Genomic DNA, 15,233 nt, shown 5'->3' on the forward strand with positions numbered 1-15,233 from the left:
ATGCTTCCATAGTCCAATTTCGAGCACACTAAGGCGCGATAGAGGTGGAGAAGGACCACTCGGTCCACTCCCCAGGAGGTACCATTCAGGACACACAGGATGTTGAGGGATCGCAGACAGCGAGCCGAAAGATAGGAAACGTGGGAGGACCAGCACAGTTTTCTGTCAAACATAAGACCCAAGAATTTAGCGACGTCCGAAAACGGAAGGTTGATAGGTCCTAGATGTAAGGAGGGTGGAAGAAACTCCTTACGTCGCCAAAAATTAACACAAACGGTCTTCCTGGGAGAAAAACGGAACCCGGTTTCAATGCTCCAAGAGTAGAGGCAATCGAGACATCCTTGAAGACGACGTTCAAGAAGGCTGGTCCGTTGAGAGCTGTAGTAGATTGCAAAATCATCCACAAAGAGGGAGCCCGAGACATCAGTAAGGAGACAATCCATAATTGGATATATGGCAATGGCAAACAGTACAACACTTAGCACGGAGCCCTGGGGTACCCCGTTTCCTTGGGAGGAAGTACAGAGAGAGTAGTGTTCACCCGCACTCTAAATGTGCGCTCTGCCATAAATTCGCGAAGAAAAAGGGGCAGCCGACTTCGAAAGCCCCAAGAGAACAGTGTGCAGAGGATGCCTGTCCTCCAACAGGTATCTTATGCTCTCTCCAGATCAAAAAATATTGCTACTGTTTGGCGTTTCCGGAGAAAATTGTTCATGATATAGGTGGAGAGAGAAACAAGATGGTCAACTGCAGAACGATGCTTTTGGAAACCGCATTGGGCAGGTGTTAAAAGACTGCGGGACTCAGCCACCAAGCTAAACGGCAATTCACCATACGCTCCAAAACCTTACATACACGACTCGTGAGAGAAATGGGGCAATAGCTAGAGGGGAGATGTTTGTCCTTTCCAAGTTTCGGAACAGAAATGACGATAGCTTCCCGCCATCGTCTGGGAAAAGTACTGTCGGCCCAAATTCGATTATAAATGCGAAGGAGGTAACTTAGACTATGGGTTGATAAATGCAGCAACATTTGGATGTGGATACCATCCGGTCCTGAGGTGGAGGAGCGAGAAGAATAGAGTGCATGTTGGAGTTTCCGCATGGAGAAAACAGTATTATAGCTTTCGCGATTTTGAGAGAAGAAAGCAAGAGGTTGCACTTCCGCTGCACGTTTCTGCGGGAGAAATGCTGGCGGGTAATTTGAAGAGCTCGAAATCTCAGCAAAGTGTTGACCCAAGGAGTTAGAAATTGCGACGGGGTCCACCAACGTATCACGCGCGACAGTGAGCCCAGAGACCGGGGAGAAACTAGGTGCGCCAGATAACCGTCGAAGTCGACTCCAAACTTCTGAGGAGGGAGTGAAGTTGTTAAATGAGCTAGTAAAGAATTTCCAGCTTGCCTTCTTGCTATCGCGGACGATGCGATGGCATCGCGCACGGAACTGCTTATAGCGGATACAGTTGGCCAAAGTAGGATGGTGGCGGAAAACGCGAAGAGCACGGCACCGCTCACATATTGCGTCATGGCATGCCTCGTTCCACCAAGGAACTGGGGGGCGCCGGGGCAATTCAGAGGGGCGTGGTATCGAACGGCCCGCAGCTGTAAGAATAACGTTGGTAAGATATTTGACCTCATCGTCGACGCTAGGAAAGTGACGGTCATCGAATGTCGCTAGAGACGAAAAAAGTGTCCAATCGGCTTGGGCAAACTTCCAGCGTCGCGGGCGCATATATGGCAGTTGAGGCTGCAGTCTAAGGACACATGGAAAGTGGTCACTCGAGTGTGTATCATCAAGGGCGAACCATTCGAAGCGCCGAGCTAGCGGAACAGTACCGACCGAAAGGTCCAAATGAGAGAAATTTGTCGCGGAGGCAGACAAAATGTAGGGACCCCAGTGTTGAGGCAAACTAGATCCGCTTGGTGGAAGACGTCTAGCAATAGTGAGCAACGTGGACAAGGATGTGGAGATCCCCAAAGCCAGCTCGTGCCATTGGTGTGGACGATGGAATGTATACAGTACAAAGAGAAAAGGTATATCCAGAAAGGGAAAGATGGACAGTGACAGCTTGGAAGGAAGTGTTTAAGTGGATTGGGTGATAATGGAGAGTATCATGGAGAAGAATCATGAGTCCTCCATGGGCTGGAGTGCCTTCAACAGAGGGGAGATCAAATCGGACGGACTGAAAATGGGGAAGAACAAAGCAGTCATGGGGACGCAGCTTTGTTTCCCGAAGACAGATGACCGGCGAGTAGGATCGTAAGAGGATCGACAATTCATCCTGATTGGCTCGAATGCCGCGGATATTCCAGTGGATAATGGACAGAGGGTGAACAGAAAACGGAGGAATGTGACCAAGGTTGCCGTCAACTCAACGACTGCTCAGAGCTTGCGACCGACAGCATGGAATGGCATTCAGCCAAAGGCAGAAGATCCTGATCCATAGGTTGTTCAGGAGCAGCTCCTGCCACCAGCGATCGGCCGGTTGATCGGCCGCCAGCAGTGCGCCTCGGCGACACAGAACGGCCGAGGGCGATTTTCGCCAGGTGGTGCTGTAGATGAGACACGCCTTGGCGGAGAAGGAGAGGAACTGGGTTTCTTATTAGCCTTCTTGGAAATATGATGTTTAGATGAAGGAGGAACCAATGGTTGTGAAGTTGGGGTACATAAAAAATCTTCACGAGTATGCTCTTTTTCGAAGTCTTGGTGTCTGACTTTTGGGCTCGAGATTTAGCAGAACCCGATGAAGGGTGAGCCATAGAGTGGGCAGGCGTAAGTTGTGAGGTTGAATGGGCGATCTTTGCACTGGCCGATCTGACGACCATGGCACTAAAGGCGAGGTCGCAAGTCTGCATGGCCGCCTCCTTTGTTGGCCGAGGAGAAGCAAGGACAGTGCTGTATTTTCCTGTCTGAGGCACGGTGGGCTGTCGACTGGCGAATAATTTTCGAGCCGCAAAGGTCGACACCTTTTCCTTCACTCTGATTTCTTGGATGAGCTTTTCATCTTTAAAAATGGGGCAATCTCGAGAGGAAGCTGTGTGGTCACCCATACAGTTGATGCAGCGAGGGGATGGAGGTGGACAAGCACCCTCATGGGCATCTTTGCCACACGTAACGCATTTGGCCGGATTGGAACAGAACTGGCTGGTGTGATTGAACCGCTGACACCGATAGCAACGCATAGGGTTTGGGACGTAAGGGCGAACGGAAATTATCTTATAGCCTGCTTTGATTTTCGATGGGAGTTGGACTTTGTCAAATGTCAAGAAGACAGTGCGGGTTGCAATGATGTTCGTGCCAACCCTTTTCATAACTATGAACAGCCGTTACGCCCTGGTCAGACAGGTAGTGCTGAATTTCTTCGTCAGACAATCCATCGAGGGAGAGTGTATAAATGACTCCCCGCAAGGAATTTAAAGTGTGGTGCGCTTCAACCTGTACAGGGAAGGTGTGGAGCAGTGAAGTACGCAGCAATTTTTGTGCCTGGAGGGCACTGACTGTTTCTAACGACAAGGCGCCATTCTGTCATCTGGAACAAGACTTTACAGGACCTGCAATTGCGTCGACACGTTTCTGAATAATGAAAGGGTTGACCGTGGAGAAGTCGTGACCTTCGTCAGACCGAGAAACAACAAGGAACTGTGGCAACGATGGAAGAACTGTCTATGGCTGAGACTCAGTGAACTTACGCTTGAGCAGACATAGTGGAAGGTGAGGAAACCATTGCGGAAGAATCCCCCATGATTACCGGCGTCTCCGATGGCACGCTCCTCCCTTGTGGGGGCCCTCTCTGAGGGCACTCCCGCCTTAGGTGATTGTTCACACCTCAGGTCACACCTCCCGACAAATGGACGGAGGGACCAATCGGCACTTTCGTAAGGTATCAGCTCGGGTAATCACCCCTCCCTGGGCCTGGCCGTTACCAGGGGGTACGTACGCGTCCTACCTGTCTACCCGGGACGGGGCATTACGCGTTACCCCGTCACCAGCTACACATGGAAATGCATGGGTCAGCCTTCAGACACGCACAGGGAGGAAGAAAGAGAAAGGGAAAAACAAAGGAAGGGAAAGGAAAGAAGAGAGGTCTCAAACGCCGCAGCGGAGAAAAGGGTAAAGAGAAGAGGTAACAAAAAGGGAAGGACAAAGGAAGGATGAAGACATACAAGCATAGAAGGCAAAGAATGTGTCACATTTACGAGCGTCCGTCTCCGGACGTAGGCACAAACCATACTCCCAGAGGGGGAGAAAGGGAAGTAAAGAGCCAGAGGTGATGGGAGAGGGGGCGAAGATCGGGATAGGGAAGGATGCGGAAAGGGAAAGTATGCAGCCCAGAAAAGAAGGAGGGCCACATTAGCACGGGGTCCCGTGCTCGCTACGCACGTATCCACAAAAGAGTTGTGGACCCCCTGGGGGGAGGGATGGGGCTGGTGGAGAGTCTGAAGGAAGTGGTTAGTGTCTTTGACATGGGAGACCAGATTACGGGCAATTAACCAGCAACAATGTGGTAACCAGGATAGTTGGGTTTGTGGATTTTGTGGAGCATGTAGAAGGTGGGTGTCCGAGGTGTCATAGGTGTGAGGAGGGAAATCGATTCAGGGGAGATGTTCTGGGAAGGGCATTGTGCTTTAAGCAGGGGTTGGAATTTGCTGGACTTCTGGGATGGGATCACTCTGCTAGAGTTTATAGATAGAGGAGTTAGATAATTAGTGGAGGCCTTCTACTAGGTAATCATTGCAATTCATACCAACAGTGGTGGAACCTTTGTCTGAAAGTAGGATGATTAGGTCAGGATTTGTTTTGAGGTTGTGTATGGCTGTTCTTTCTTCTACTGAAAATCTGGTGTTCTGAGGACGGGACCTTCGAAAGGTTGGTGAGGCTAAATTAGAGTAAGGAATTCTTGGAAGGTGACCAGCTGGTGGTTAGGTGGGTGGGGGGAGGGGGGCATGGTTCAATGTTGGAAATAGGGTGGTTCTGGTTGGAGGGATTGGTGGCACAGAAGTGCTTCCACTGTAGGGATCGGGAGAACGAGAGTAGGTCTTTGACAAGTCCAGTATGGTTAAATTTGGGTGCAGGGCTAAAGGTGAGGCCTTTGCATAGAACTGAAACTTCTGGGGAGCTGAGGGTTTTGGTGGAAAGCTCAACAACAGTGTTACAGGAGTATTTTGACTCTGCATTTTGATTTGGTGGAGGGTTGGTATGGAGTCTTGGGGAGCCGTGGCAAGTTGCAAAGGTCAGCTAGGCAGGGTTTAGCTGTTATGAGGGGTGGATGAGGAGGAACACTGTGGAAACGATGTGTGTTGGGTAGTGGTGTTCTGAGGGGGCAGTAGGATGTCAGCAGGTTGGATAACTTATGGAGGTCGTGTCAGGAATGCTCCTCCATGTGGTGGATAGCAAGGTACTGAATTCCAGAGCTGTGCTGTATGGAGTAGAGACTGCAAAGTACTAGTTTCTTGTGGAGGGAGCATAGATGGTTCTGGGATGCCTGTGCCATGGAGAAGTGTTTTTGCAGTATCATGTTCATAAGACCCAGGGACTGGTGCAATCTGAAAAGGCGTAGGTCATTGTGAAAGTAAGGGTGGGATTTAGAGAAAGGAATCTTTACAATTAGGTCATTTGGGGGGATCCCATGGTCTAGGCAGCAATTGAGAAAAAGGATGTGGGGCTGGGTTTCAGCCAGGGAAAAGGATACTTTGCTAAACTGGTGCAGAAAGATGGAGCGGGGGTCCACTGTGGCAGGAATGGCATAAAGGAAATAGAAATGATACAGAAATGGGCAAAGTATGTTATGGTTGTGAGTGAACATGGGTGAGCAAATACACTCCTGGAAATTGAAATAAGAACACCGTGAATTCATTGTCCCAGGAAGGGGAAACTTTATTGACACATTCCTGGGGTCAGATACACCACATGATCACAATGACAGAACCACAGGCACATAGACACAGGCAACAGAGCATGCACAATGTCGGCACTAGTACAGTGTATATCCACCTTTCGTAGCAATGCAGGCTGCTATTCTCCCATGGAGACGATCGTAGAGATGCTGGATGTAGTCCTGTGGAACGGACTGCCATGCCATTTCCACCTGGCGCCTCAGTTGGACCAGCGTTCGTGCTGGACGTGCAGACCGCGTGAGACGACGCTTCATCCAGTCCCAAACATGCTCAATGGGGGACAGATCCGGAGATCTTGCTGGCCAGGGTAGTTGACTTACACCTTCTAGAGCACGTTGGGTGGCACGGGGTACATGCGGACGTGCCTTGTCCTGTTGGAACAGAAAGTCCCCTTGCCGGTCTAGGAATGGTAGAACGATGGGTTCGATGACGGTTTGGATGTACCGTGCACTATTCAGTGTCCCCTCGACGATCACCAGTGGTGTACGGCCAGTGTAGGAGATTGCTCCCCACACCATGATGCCGGCTGTTGGCCCTGTGTGCCTCGGTCGTATGCAGTCCTGATTGTGGCGCTCACCTGCACGGTGCCAAACACGCATATGACCATCATTGGCACCAAGGCAGAAGCGACTCATCGCTGAAGACGACACGTCTCCATTCGTCCCTCCATTCACGCCTGTCGCGACACCACTGGAGGCGGGCTGCACGATGTTGGGGCGTGAGCGGAAGACGGCCTAACGGTGTGCGGGACCGTAGCCCAGCTTCATGGAGACAGTTGCGAATGGTCCTCGCCGATACCCCAGGAGCAACAGTGTCCCTAATTTGTTGGGAAGTGGCGGTGCAGTCCCCTACGGCACTGCGTAGGATCCTACGGTCTTGGCGTGCATCCGTGCGTCGCTGCGGTCCGGTCCCAGGTCGACGGGCACGTGCACCTTCCGCCGACCACTGGCGACAACATCGATGTACTGTGGAGACCTCACGCCCCACGTGTTGAGCAATTCAGCAGTACGTCCACCCGGCCTCCCGCATGCCCACTGTACGCCCTCGCTCAAAGTCCGTCGACTGCACATACGGTTCACGTCCACGCTGTCGCGGCATGCTACCAGTGTTAAAGACTGCGATGGAGCTCCGTATGCCACGGCAAACTGGCTGACACTGACGGCGGCGGTGCACAAATGCTGCGCAGCTAGCGCCATTCGACGGCCAACACCGCGGTTCCTGGTGCGTCCGCTGTGCCGTGCGTGTGATCATTGCTTGTACAGCCCTCTCGCAGTGTCCGGATCAAGTATGGTGGGTCTGACACACCGGTGTCAATGTGTTCTTTCTTCCATTTCCAGGAGTGTAGACTCAGAAACATACACAGATTTGTGAAAAAATGCAAAAAAATCATGAAACTGTGTGAAACCACAAAAAATATGCATATATACATTAAAAATGTACAGAAACATGAGTGAAGAAGAATGATGAGGTATGGGAGAGTGTGTGGGGGGGGGGGGGGGGCTGGAATGAAGACAGGGGAAGTAGGAATGGGTCAGTTGAGGACAGAAAGTTTAAGTGGCATAGGCAGATGTGGAAAATGAAACACCAAAGTACATCAGGATGATTGATGAAGTGGGATCAACAGGAATAAATGTAATTTTAACTATCTGAGGAAAGAAACTGGGGATGCTATATCAACAACCCGTATGGTGTTGCATGGACAATCATTGATACAGTGTGGCTCAGAATTAGTTGCAGTTCAAATGCGGTGCACAAAGAATGGACACTGGGAAGAGTAATGCTATAGAGAAGAGTAACAAAGAAGAACTTCACAGGGTTGTAGGATGGAAGAAAGCCATTCAGCAAAACTCAAACAATGGAAACTCCAGGTAAGAATAGCAGCAATGTAAGTAAAGACAGATTGCTACTTACTGTAAAGAAGACATATCATGTCAAGTCGCAGACAGGCGCAATCAAAAGATACTCACATATTCACATATAGCTTTCAGCCACAGCCTTCATCGGAGCTTTTGGGGCAATGGCAATTTGCCACCTTATGATTCTATGTTAGAAGATTTCAAGATAGCTACTCCATTGCGTAATATACAGTTGACATGGAGTCTTATGTGGAGTGTGACAGAGTCGGGATAGGTCCATTACTCTGATAGGTTTCAGTGTCACACACACCTTGGGATATTGCAACGCCATACACAAATACCACCAGCAGTTTCACGTCTGGTTGTTCGCAGTGGAATTTTTTCATGTGTGAAGAGTCAAAACTCTTCTACTGTGACAACAGACTTCAGTTCTGGCTCAAAACCTTGTCTCCACGTTTGATCAGTCAACAACCCTTTTCAGAAACTGTTCTCTTCTGTTCGATAACAATGAAGCAATTATTCTACGATTCTTTTCCAACATGTTTTCTGCTCTTCACTCAGATCATAGGGAACCCATCTGGCAGAAACTTTCCTCATCTTAAACTTTTCAGTAATGTTTCTATGAACTGAAGTGACAAATTCTGCCCTCATATGCAATTTCCTGAAGTTTTTTTGTCAATCCCCTCTCAAAATGTCATTAGCAATAACCTGAGAGGTGTAGTCTGTTGCAGATGATGGCCTCCCACTTCTTGGACTATCCTACTGCTTACCAGATCTTCATGGAAACAGACCACTGGAGTACTGTGCTATGATCCACTACACTATTCCCACACACACCTCTCTCAAAGTGTTGTAAATTTCCATGTTCCTTGCATGCAAGGATTCAATATTGATGTAGGAGGGCTGATCACTATGTGCAATATGGCCTGACTGTTTCAGTTTCAAACTGAATTACTCATGATACAGCCATACGAACCAGCAAACAAATATGATGGTCACACCTAAAATCTCACTCACCACTGACATGAACTTTTGAAATGAGCCTCTTAAGTGTAAGAATAACACCAGAACCCTTCCTGAAAAGGCAGCTAATGAAATATTTAAAAAACAAAAGATAGTTGAATGCAAATGGATGATCACTGAATTTTGACAAGACTTGGTACACACAGTTCTGTAATTCTCATAGAACTCCACAAGCTATTAAAATAGTCTTGTCAAACAAAGAAATACAAGAAGTGGAAGCTGGGAACTGCAGATAGATCACAACTAGAGATGAAAAAGCCACTGCCTAGAATTAATTAAGAACTTTAGTTCAACAACATTTGCGGTACACCTTTCATTGCTGTATACAATTCCAAAATGAAGGAACTAGTTATTTTGCACATTCACAATGTGTTACACAATTCTTCTGGGAAAACTAATCTTATAGGGACAGAATTTCAATAAATGTATTAAAATAATTCCATCTAGCGCTAATTCTAGAGCACGCAGCAGAAACCACTACAAAAAACTTGGTATTTTGCCAACTACTCTTGATATTTATACATTTATTAATATCCTTTGTCATTACCAATATTTCCTTTTCACAAATAAATAGCAGAAAGCATGAATATAACACGACAGTCAAAAACAACCTCTACAAATACTTCAAAGAATTAACATTAGAATAGAAAGGGGTCAGATACATGGCTACTTGTGCACTCAATTATACAGAGCATATGAATTGTCATGTACAAAGTGTGACAGAATTTAAGAGTAATTTAAAGAACTTTCTAAGAACTCCCAATCTACTGAAAAATATCTTCACACAAATTCTTAATAACAATGTTTTAGGCTAATTTATAATTGGAATTAGAACTATGTTACAATATTTTTTTCATAATGTTTAGTCATTTCGTAGTGCTGATTCAAACTGAATACAATTAAAGTCTTTCATGATTTCTTTCTACATACCGAACTCCACTATCTGTGGAATCCATGGTATAATTCTAATGTAATGTAATCAAAAGTGACATATTGCAATGACAAAGTTCTGAAATAGGCAGTACCCGTTTGCAGAAGAATTGTAACACACACTTATGACACGAGGTATCAAGAATATTTGTGTGCATTTGGGTATTGTAGGTAAAATAGAGGGCAGGAGAGACATTAATTTTTGGAGATGATATAATCATATGCAGAATAAACTGGCAACACTGACTCTTAAGAAATGTATTTAGTGCAGCAGAGGATCTTAAGAGATCATTGGCAGTGTCGGTGATGGAGCCAAGATTACGTGTACCTACCAATATTAAACACAATTACAAACAAAGTATTCACATTCTTATAGTGACTAACCTTAACATCATGGATGTAACAAACAGCTAATTTGTCTTGATTTACAGGACTAGCCCAGTCCAAAACATCTTTAGAATGCTCCTTTATCAGTGTTGTCCATTTCTCTTGCACTGGATCCAGGAAATTTATTTTCACGAGACGGTAATTTGGAGCATCCTTATTGGTGCGGAAAATACATTCTGGCCCTTCATTTGTAACATACTGTATCCACAAAAAGCAATATGGTCATGATTACGTTAAGTAAGAAAATAGCAGAGAGATAAAAACAATATTTCACAATACAATAAGCAATTTGTTATTTGTTTTTAAAGAAATAAGCTAACCTCATAATCTGCTTCAAATTTATGTACAACTTGGGTCAGTGGAAGCTTTCCAGATATTTTTCCATTGGGCAAAATGTTGAGGTCACAGAAAAATAACAAATTATCTCTGCAGTCCTTCTGAGGTGTAATAATCAACCACTGCCCACAATCACTCACTTCAGCACCACTGGAAAAACAAACATAACATAAATTATGTTTTGTCTCTATATGCAATCTTTTTTTTTTTTTTTTTAACACCTGTGGCTCATCAGAATAATGCGCACCTTTTACATTTACTACTAATAATATTTGTATGTATGATAAACAACTACAAAACTTCTGGAATAATTTCAGTCAAGCTGAGGAAGACTGAGACACACAGGAAAGAGGGAGGCTAAAGGGTGAAGGTGTTAGCCGAAAGGACACAGGTGTGGGGAGGAGGTGAATCGACAGATACAAGGCAAGCAGCACTATGAAACACACAGAGGATGGAGGATATGGGAAGAGGAGTAGGAGTGGAAGGGGGAGGGGGAGGAGAAGATGATGCGGCCGACAGAGAGAGACCACGGGCAGGCAGACGCAGCCAACAGAGAGACCAGGGCAGACAACGTTGCCACATGACGAGGGGGGAGGGGGGGGCAGGGGCTGCAGACCAGGCTGACCCAGAGACAATGGTGGGGCAGATGAAATTGACAGAGATGGGGGGAGAAGATCATACATGATACTGATTACAGAGGTGACACAAGCTTCAATTAGACAAAGATCATGCCGTTATACTGTGGCAGCACACCCCAACTTTTAGTGCTGTATGCATGGCTGCTAAATTCCGTGTTGATTTATGTTTTGTAATTGCCTAATGCATCTTCCTGAGCTAAGCACTGTGTATTCTATCAGTCATATTCTGTCATGTATTTATTCAGATGACTTGACTCATCCTGTGCTGGAAATACGAGTGTTACCCGAAAACTAATGTTACAAGGCATGTATCTTTAGCATGGCATGGACATGGGGAATGTTGGTACCACTGCTGTGTAGCAAGAAGCTAGTGGAAGGAACGAACACTCCTGAAGGAACAGGCACTCCCAACCATTAGTAGCTCGTCTATTAGAAATGAGCATTCTCATACCGGCTCGCGCCAAGTGAGCACTGTGACGCACTACCTAAATGCTAAGGGCATGAACGCTGCTGATATTCATCAGCAAATTGTTTTAGTTTATAGAGAGGATGTAATGTCAAGGTATCATGTGATGAAATGGGTACAGAATTTCAATTCTGGAAGGAAGGAAATTCATGATGAAGACTGATGTGGGATGCTGTCTGTTGTAACTGATGACGAGGTGTAGAAAATTGAAGATCACCACCTCTCTCATCGTCATTCAAAATTTATCTGCATGCAGTTTGTCCAAATGTTTCATGAATTGTTCATGAAATATTAAGTGATCGACTAAATTCTAAAGTTGTGTGCACAATGGGTGCCCAAGGTGCTTATGAAAGCACACAAAAAGGAACAGAATCAGTACCACTTGCAAATTTCGTGACCGTTTTGAGACTGAAGGTGAGGCTTTTCTCAATTCTATAGTGACAGGAGATGAAACTTTGACCTATCACCATACTCCAGAGAGCAAACGACAATCAATGCAGTGACATCACACTCATTCTCCTTCAGTCAAAAAATTCAAAACTAAGCAAACAGTGAGAAAAATCGTGGTGTCAGTGTTTTGTGACAGAAAAGAGGCTATGCTTATTTGGCAAGAGGTGATACAATAAATGTGGCAAGATATTTTAAGACAAGGAAGAAATTTTGCAGAGCCACACAAAAATAAAATTTCATGGGACGCTGACAATGGGAGTCAGCCTCCCTCACAAGAATAAGTCTCCGCACACCATTTGTGCAACACACGAGTTAAGTTCTTTTGGTTGGGATGTTCTACACCACTCCTCTCACAGCCCCGATCTTGCAACTAGTGACTATAATCTGTTCACTAAACTCAAGGAACACCTCAAAAAACACTTTTCCGATGATGAGGTGAAAATCAAATTGAAAAACTGGCTGAAAAAGGCGGGAGATGTGTAAGACACAGCAAAAAATAATGCAACACCTATACAACAACACATGTAAATTTTATTAAAATAAATACATTTCTTTTACTTCAAAAAATTCTTGTAACCTTGCTTCCTGGAATAGCCTCGTAAAATGTATTAAGGCACTACATTACTGATGTTGAATACTCTAAAAATGAGTTACTGAATTGGAAAATCCACCGTGATTTTAAAATTGGATTCTTTACTAAAAATCATGCCAATGTCAATAACTTTACACAATTTTAGTAATCACTGATGAAGTTTGTTCCAGAGAGTATGAGGGTTCAACACATTCTGAACTAAGGCACCACTATTGGTACTATACAGGGTTGCTTGCTTCCTTCCTTCCTTCCTTCCTTCCCATTACAGTTCCACAAGTATGGCCAGTTCACAAATGCAATGCAGTTGCTTTCTACTTGTCAGCCCATTCTCTGTTACTGAAGTGTACAGGAGTGAGAAGCTCGTTGTGACTTAGCATGGAAGTTTAGTACACAACCTTGATGTTGAAAGCAGCACTGATGGTACAAAAATGGCCAAGGGTGGGCCAACACCATATTGAATTCCAGCATTACCAATTTAGGGTGCCACAAACTTTTAAGTCATTTTCAGCCAGGTGTTTGGATACTTTTTATCACGTAGCGTGCGTATTTAATTACATAGTTTTGTGCTGGTCTATAATTGTCTTCACTATTTGCAAGGTGTTTAGTAACAACTGTGCACAAGACACAAGGCGGTACATTTATTCAAGCTGTCACCACATGTTGATCAGTTTGACTTTCACACCGTTGTGGTGTATTGATTGGTTCAAAGGAATGACGTCCACACTGCTTGCACCAGGTAGTTCCGTTAACTGTACACACAGGTGCGTGTTTTGAGTTTTTCTCTTGCATTGTATCTAAGGAACAATGGACATGTCTGTGTTGAGCTTATCCACTGCCCTCAGTGGCTATCCTGAGCTCTCAGAGGAAGATCATACAGCAAAAATCATTGTAAGCCATTCAGTGGTAAAGTAGCCTAGAGCATTGATTATTACAAAGGATACCAACATATGCTTGTGTCACAATGTCAGTTTTGATCTGGTTAGTGCTCGTTTCATTATAAAGGAGTTAAATCTCCGCTGTAAACTGAAAATTTTGGGTGCTTACGCTATGGCTGGTGCCAAATACTGTAAGGGCTGATAGCTGAGTATTATCTTACTGGCAAAGCATCCACAAAGGTGTGATCAACTTTTTGAAACTATCTATACAGTGATGCAGGTTAGGGTCCCTGGTCTCTCCCCCTGCAGCCATATACCATAGTAGGCCCTCATTTCCGATTAATTGACAAAAAAATTTACGATTGTGAGTGAAGTCCTAGAGCCTTAATATTGACAGCTGTACATCTAGTGGCACTTTAGTATCTAGTGGTTAGTGTACAAGCCTGTCATGCAGAAATTTGTGGGTTTGAATCCCTCTCAGGACTCTAAAATTTTTTATTTCTAAATAGTTTTTGAACTGACTGGTGATTATTTTTATTCAATTAACTGACTTAAATATAATTATTTTAAAAATTCCTAACCCTTTGTCATGCCATTTTAATCATCAAGTTATCTCTTACATTTACTCTTATTTTTCCATTATTTTGGAATTTTTGTGCATGTGCTTTTGATCATTTTTTAATTTTGTCCATGTTGTTGCATTAATTAAGTATATTCTTCATTTTGTACATTTATTTGTAATCCTTTATTTTGTTTCTATCTTCTTTGACTTATTTTATCAGTAGGGCAACAGGAATTTGTGTTTTAAATTTTTGTAAGATGGTTACCATCCATAAAATGTGCACCTTGTATGTAACAATAAATAGATTTTTGACCCCCATTGTACAGCCAATATAAACAGATGATTTTGTCTTTTGTTTTTCTTTTTTAACTGATTGATCAACGTCTTCAAATGCTTAAATACTGCAATAGAGAAATAAAAAATTTTAAAATCAAACGCATAAAGATTCCAAATGAAAATAGAATGTGAAGAAGAAAAATAAGAGAAAAAGAAAAACTTAAGACGATGATTAAAATGATGTGCAAAGCATTAGTAACTTTAAAAAATTTCATTTAAACCAATTAAATCAGTAAAAATTATGATCAGTCATTTCAATAACTTTTTATTTTTAAAGTTCTGAAGCACTTGACGAGATTCAAACCTGCAACCTTCTGCACTACAGAATAATTTGCTATTACTAGTTACTAACCGGGTGTTACTAAATGGCATTGGATACCAAGTCTTGTTAAGAAGTTTGATGAGAAAAATAAAATTAAAAAATAAATAAATAGTTTTCGACCATCTACCCTCAGTCTTAAACAATCCACTGCTCCACCACCCAGCCACATTTCTGGCACCACAATAATTACTACCGACCAGTAATACCCGAAGTCCTTTGAGTGAGTTAGGCATCAAATGGGAGAACCTGGGCATCTTAAATACAATTCTCAGTTGCTGAGGGTACATGACAAATGGACAGTGTAAGTCTGAAACAAGCAATCTGTATAACCAAGGTGAACTCCCTTCAACTACGCTACGCCCTTGCTGACAACCTTTAGAACCACCAAATGAAAGCATCCCACTGAACAGCATTCTAGACTTTAACAAAATGCACAGAATAATCATCCAATACAGAAATCAAAATGCCACATCTCATAAAATATGAAATGGGAAGAAAGCACACATTATGATTAAGAAACCAAACTGACAACAAATAGTTACACATGTAACAGACACTCAAAACAA

General features: G+C 44.2%; 1 protein-coding gene across 3 annotated transcripts in view; it reads right to left on the reverse strand.

The window, feature by feature from the left end:
* The window catches only part of LOC126473001 (prolyl endopeptidase), a 104,995-nt gene that overhangs the window by 34,703 nt on the left and 55,059 nt on the right, over positions 1-15,233 (reverse strand). For all 3 annotated transcript variants that reach the window (XM_050099976.1, XM_050099975.1, XM_050099974.1), the window contains exons 7-8: positions 10,411-10,576; positions 10,088-10,288 (exon numbers count right to left, since the gene is read on the reverse strand). In XM_050099976.1, the coding sequence (XP_049955933.1) occupies positions 10,088-10,288; positions 10,411-10,576 (367 nt within the window). The remainder of the gene's footprint in view (positions 1-10,087; positions 10,289-10,410; positions 10,577-15,233) is intronic.

This window comes from Schistocerca serialis, chromosome 1, assembly GCF_023864345.2.
Source record: "Schistocerca serialis cubense isolate TAMUIC-IGC-003099 chromosome 1, iqSchSeri2.2, whole genome shotgun sequence".
Classification (NCBI taxonomy): Eukaryota; Metazoa; Arthropoda; class Insecta; order Orthoptera; family Acrididae; genus Schistocerca; species Schistocerca serialis.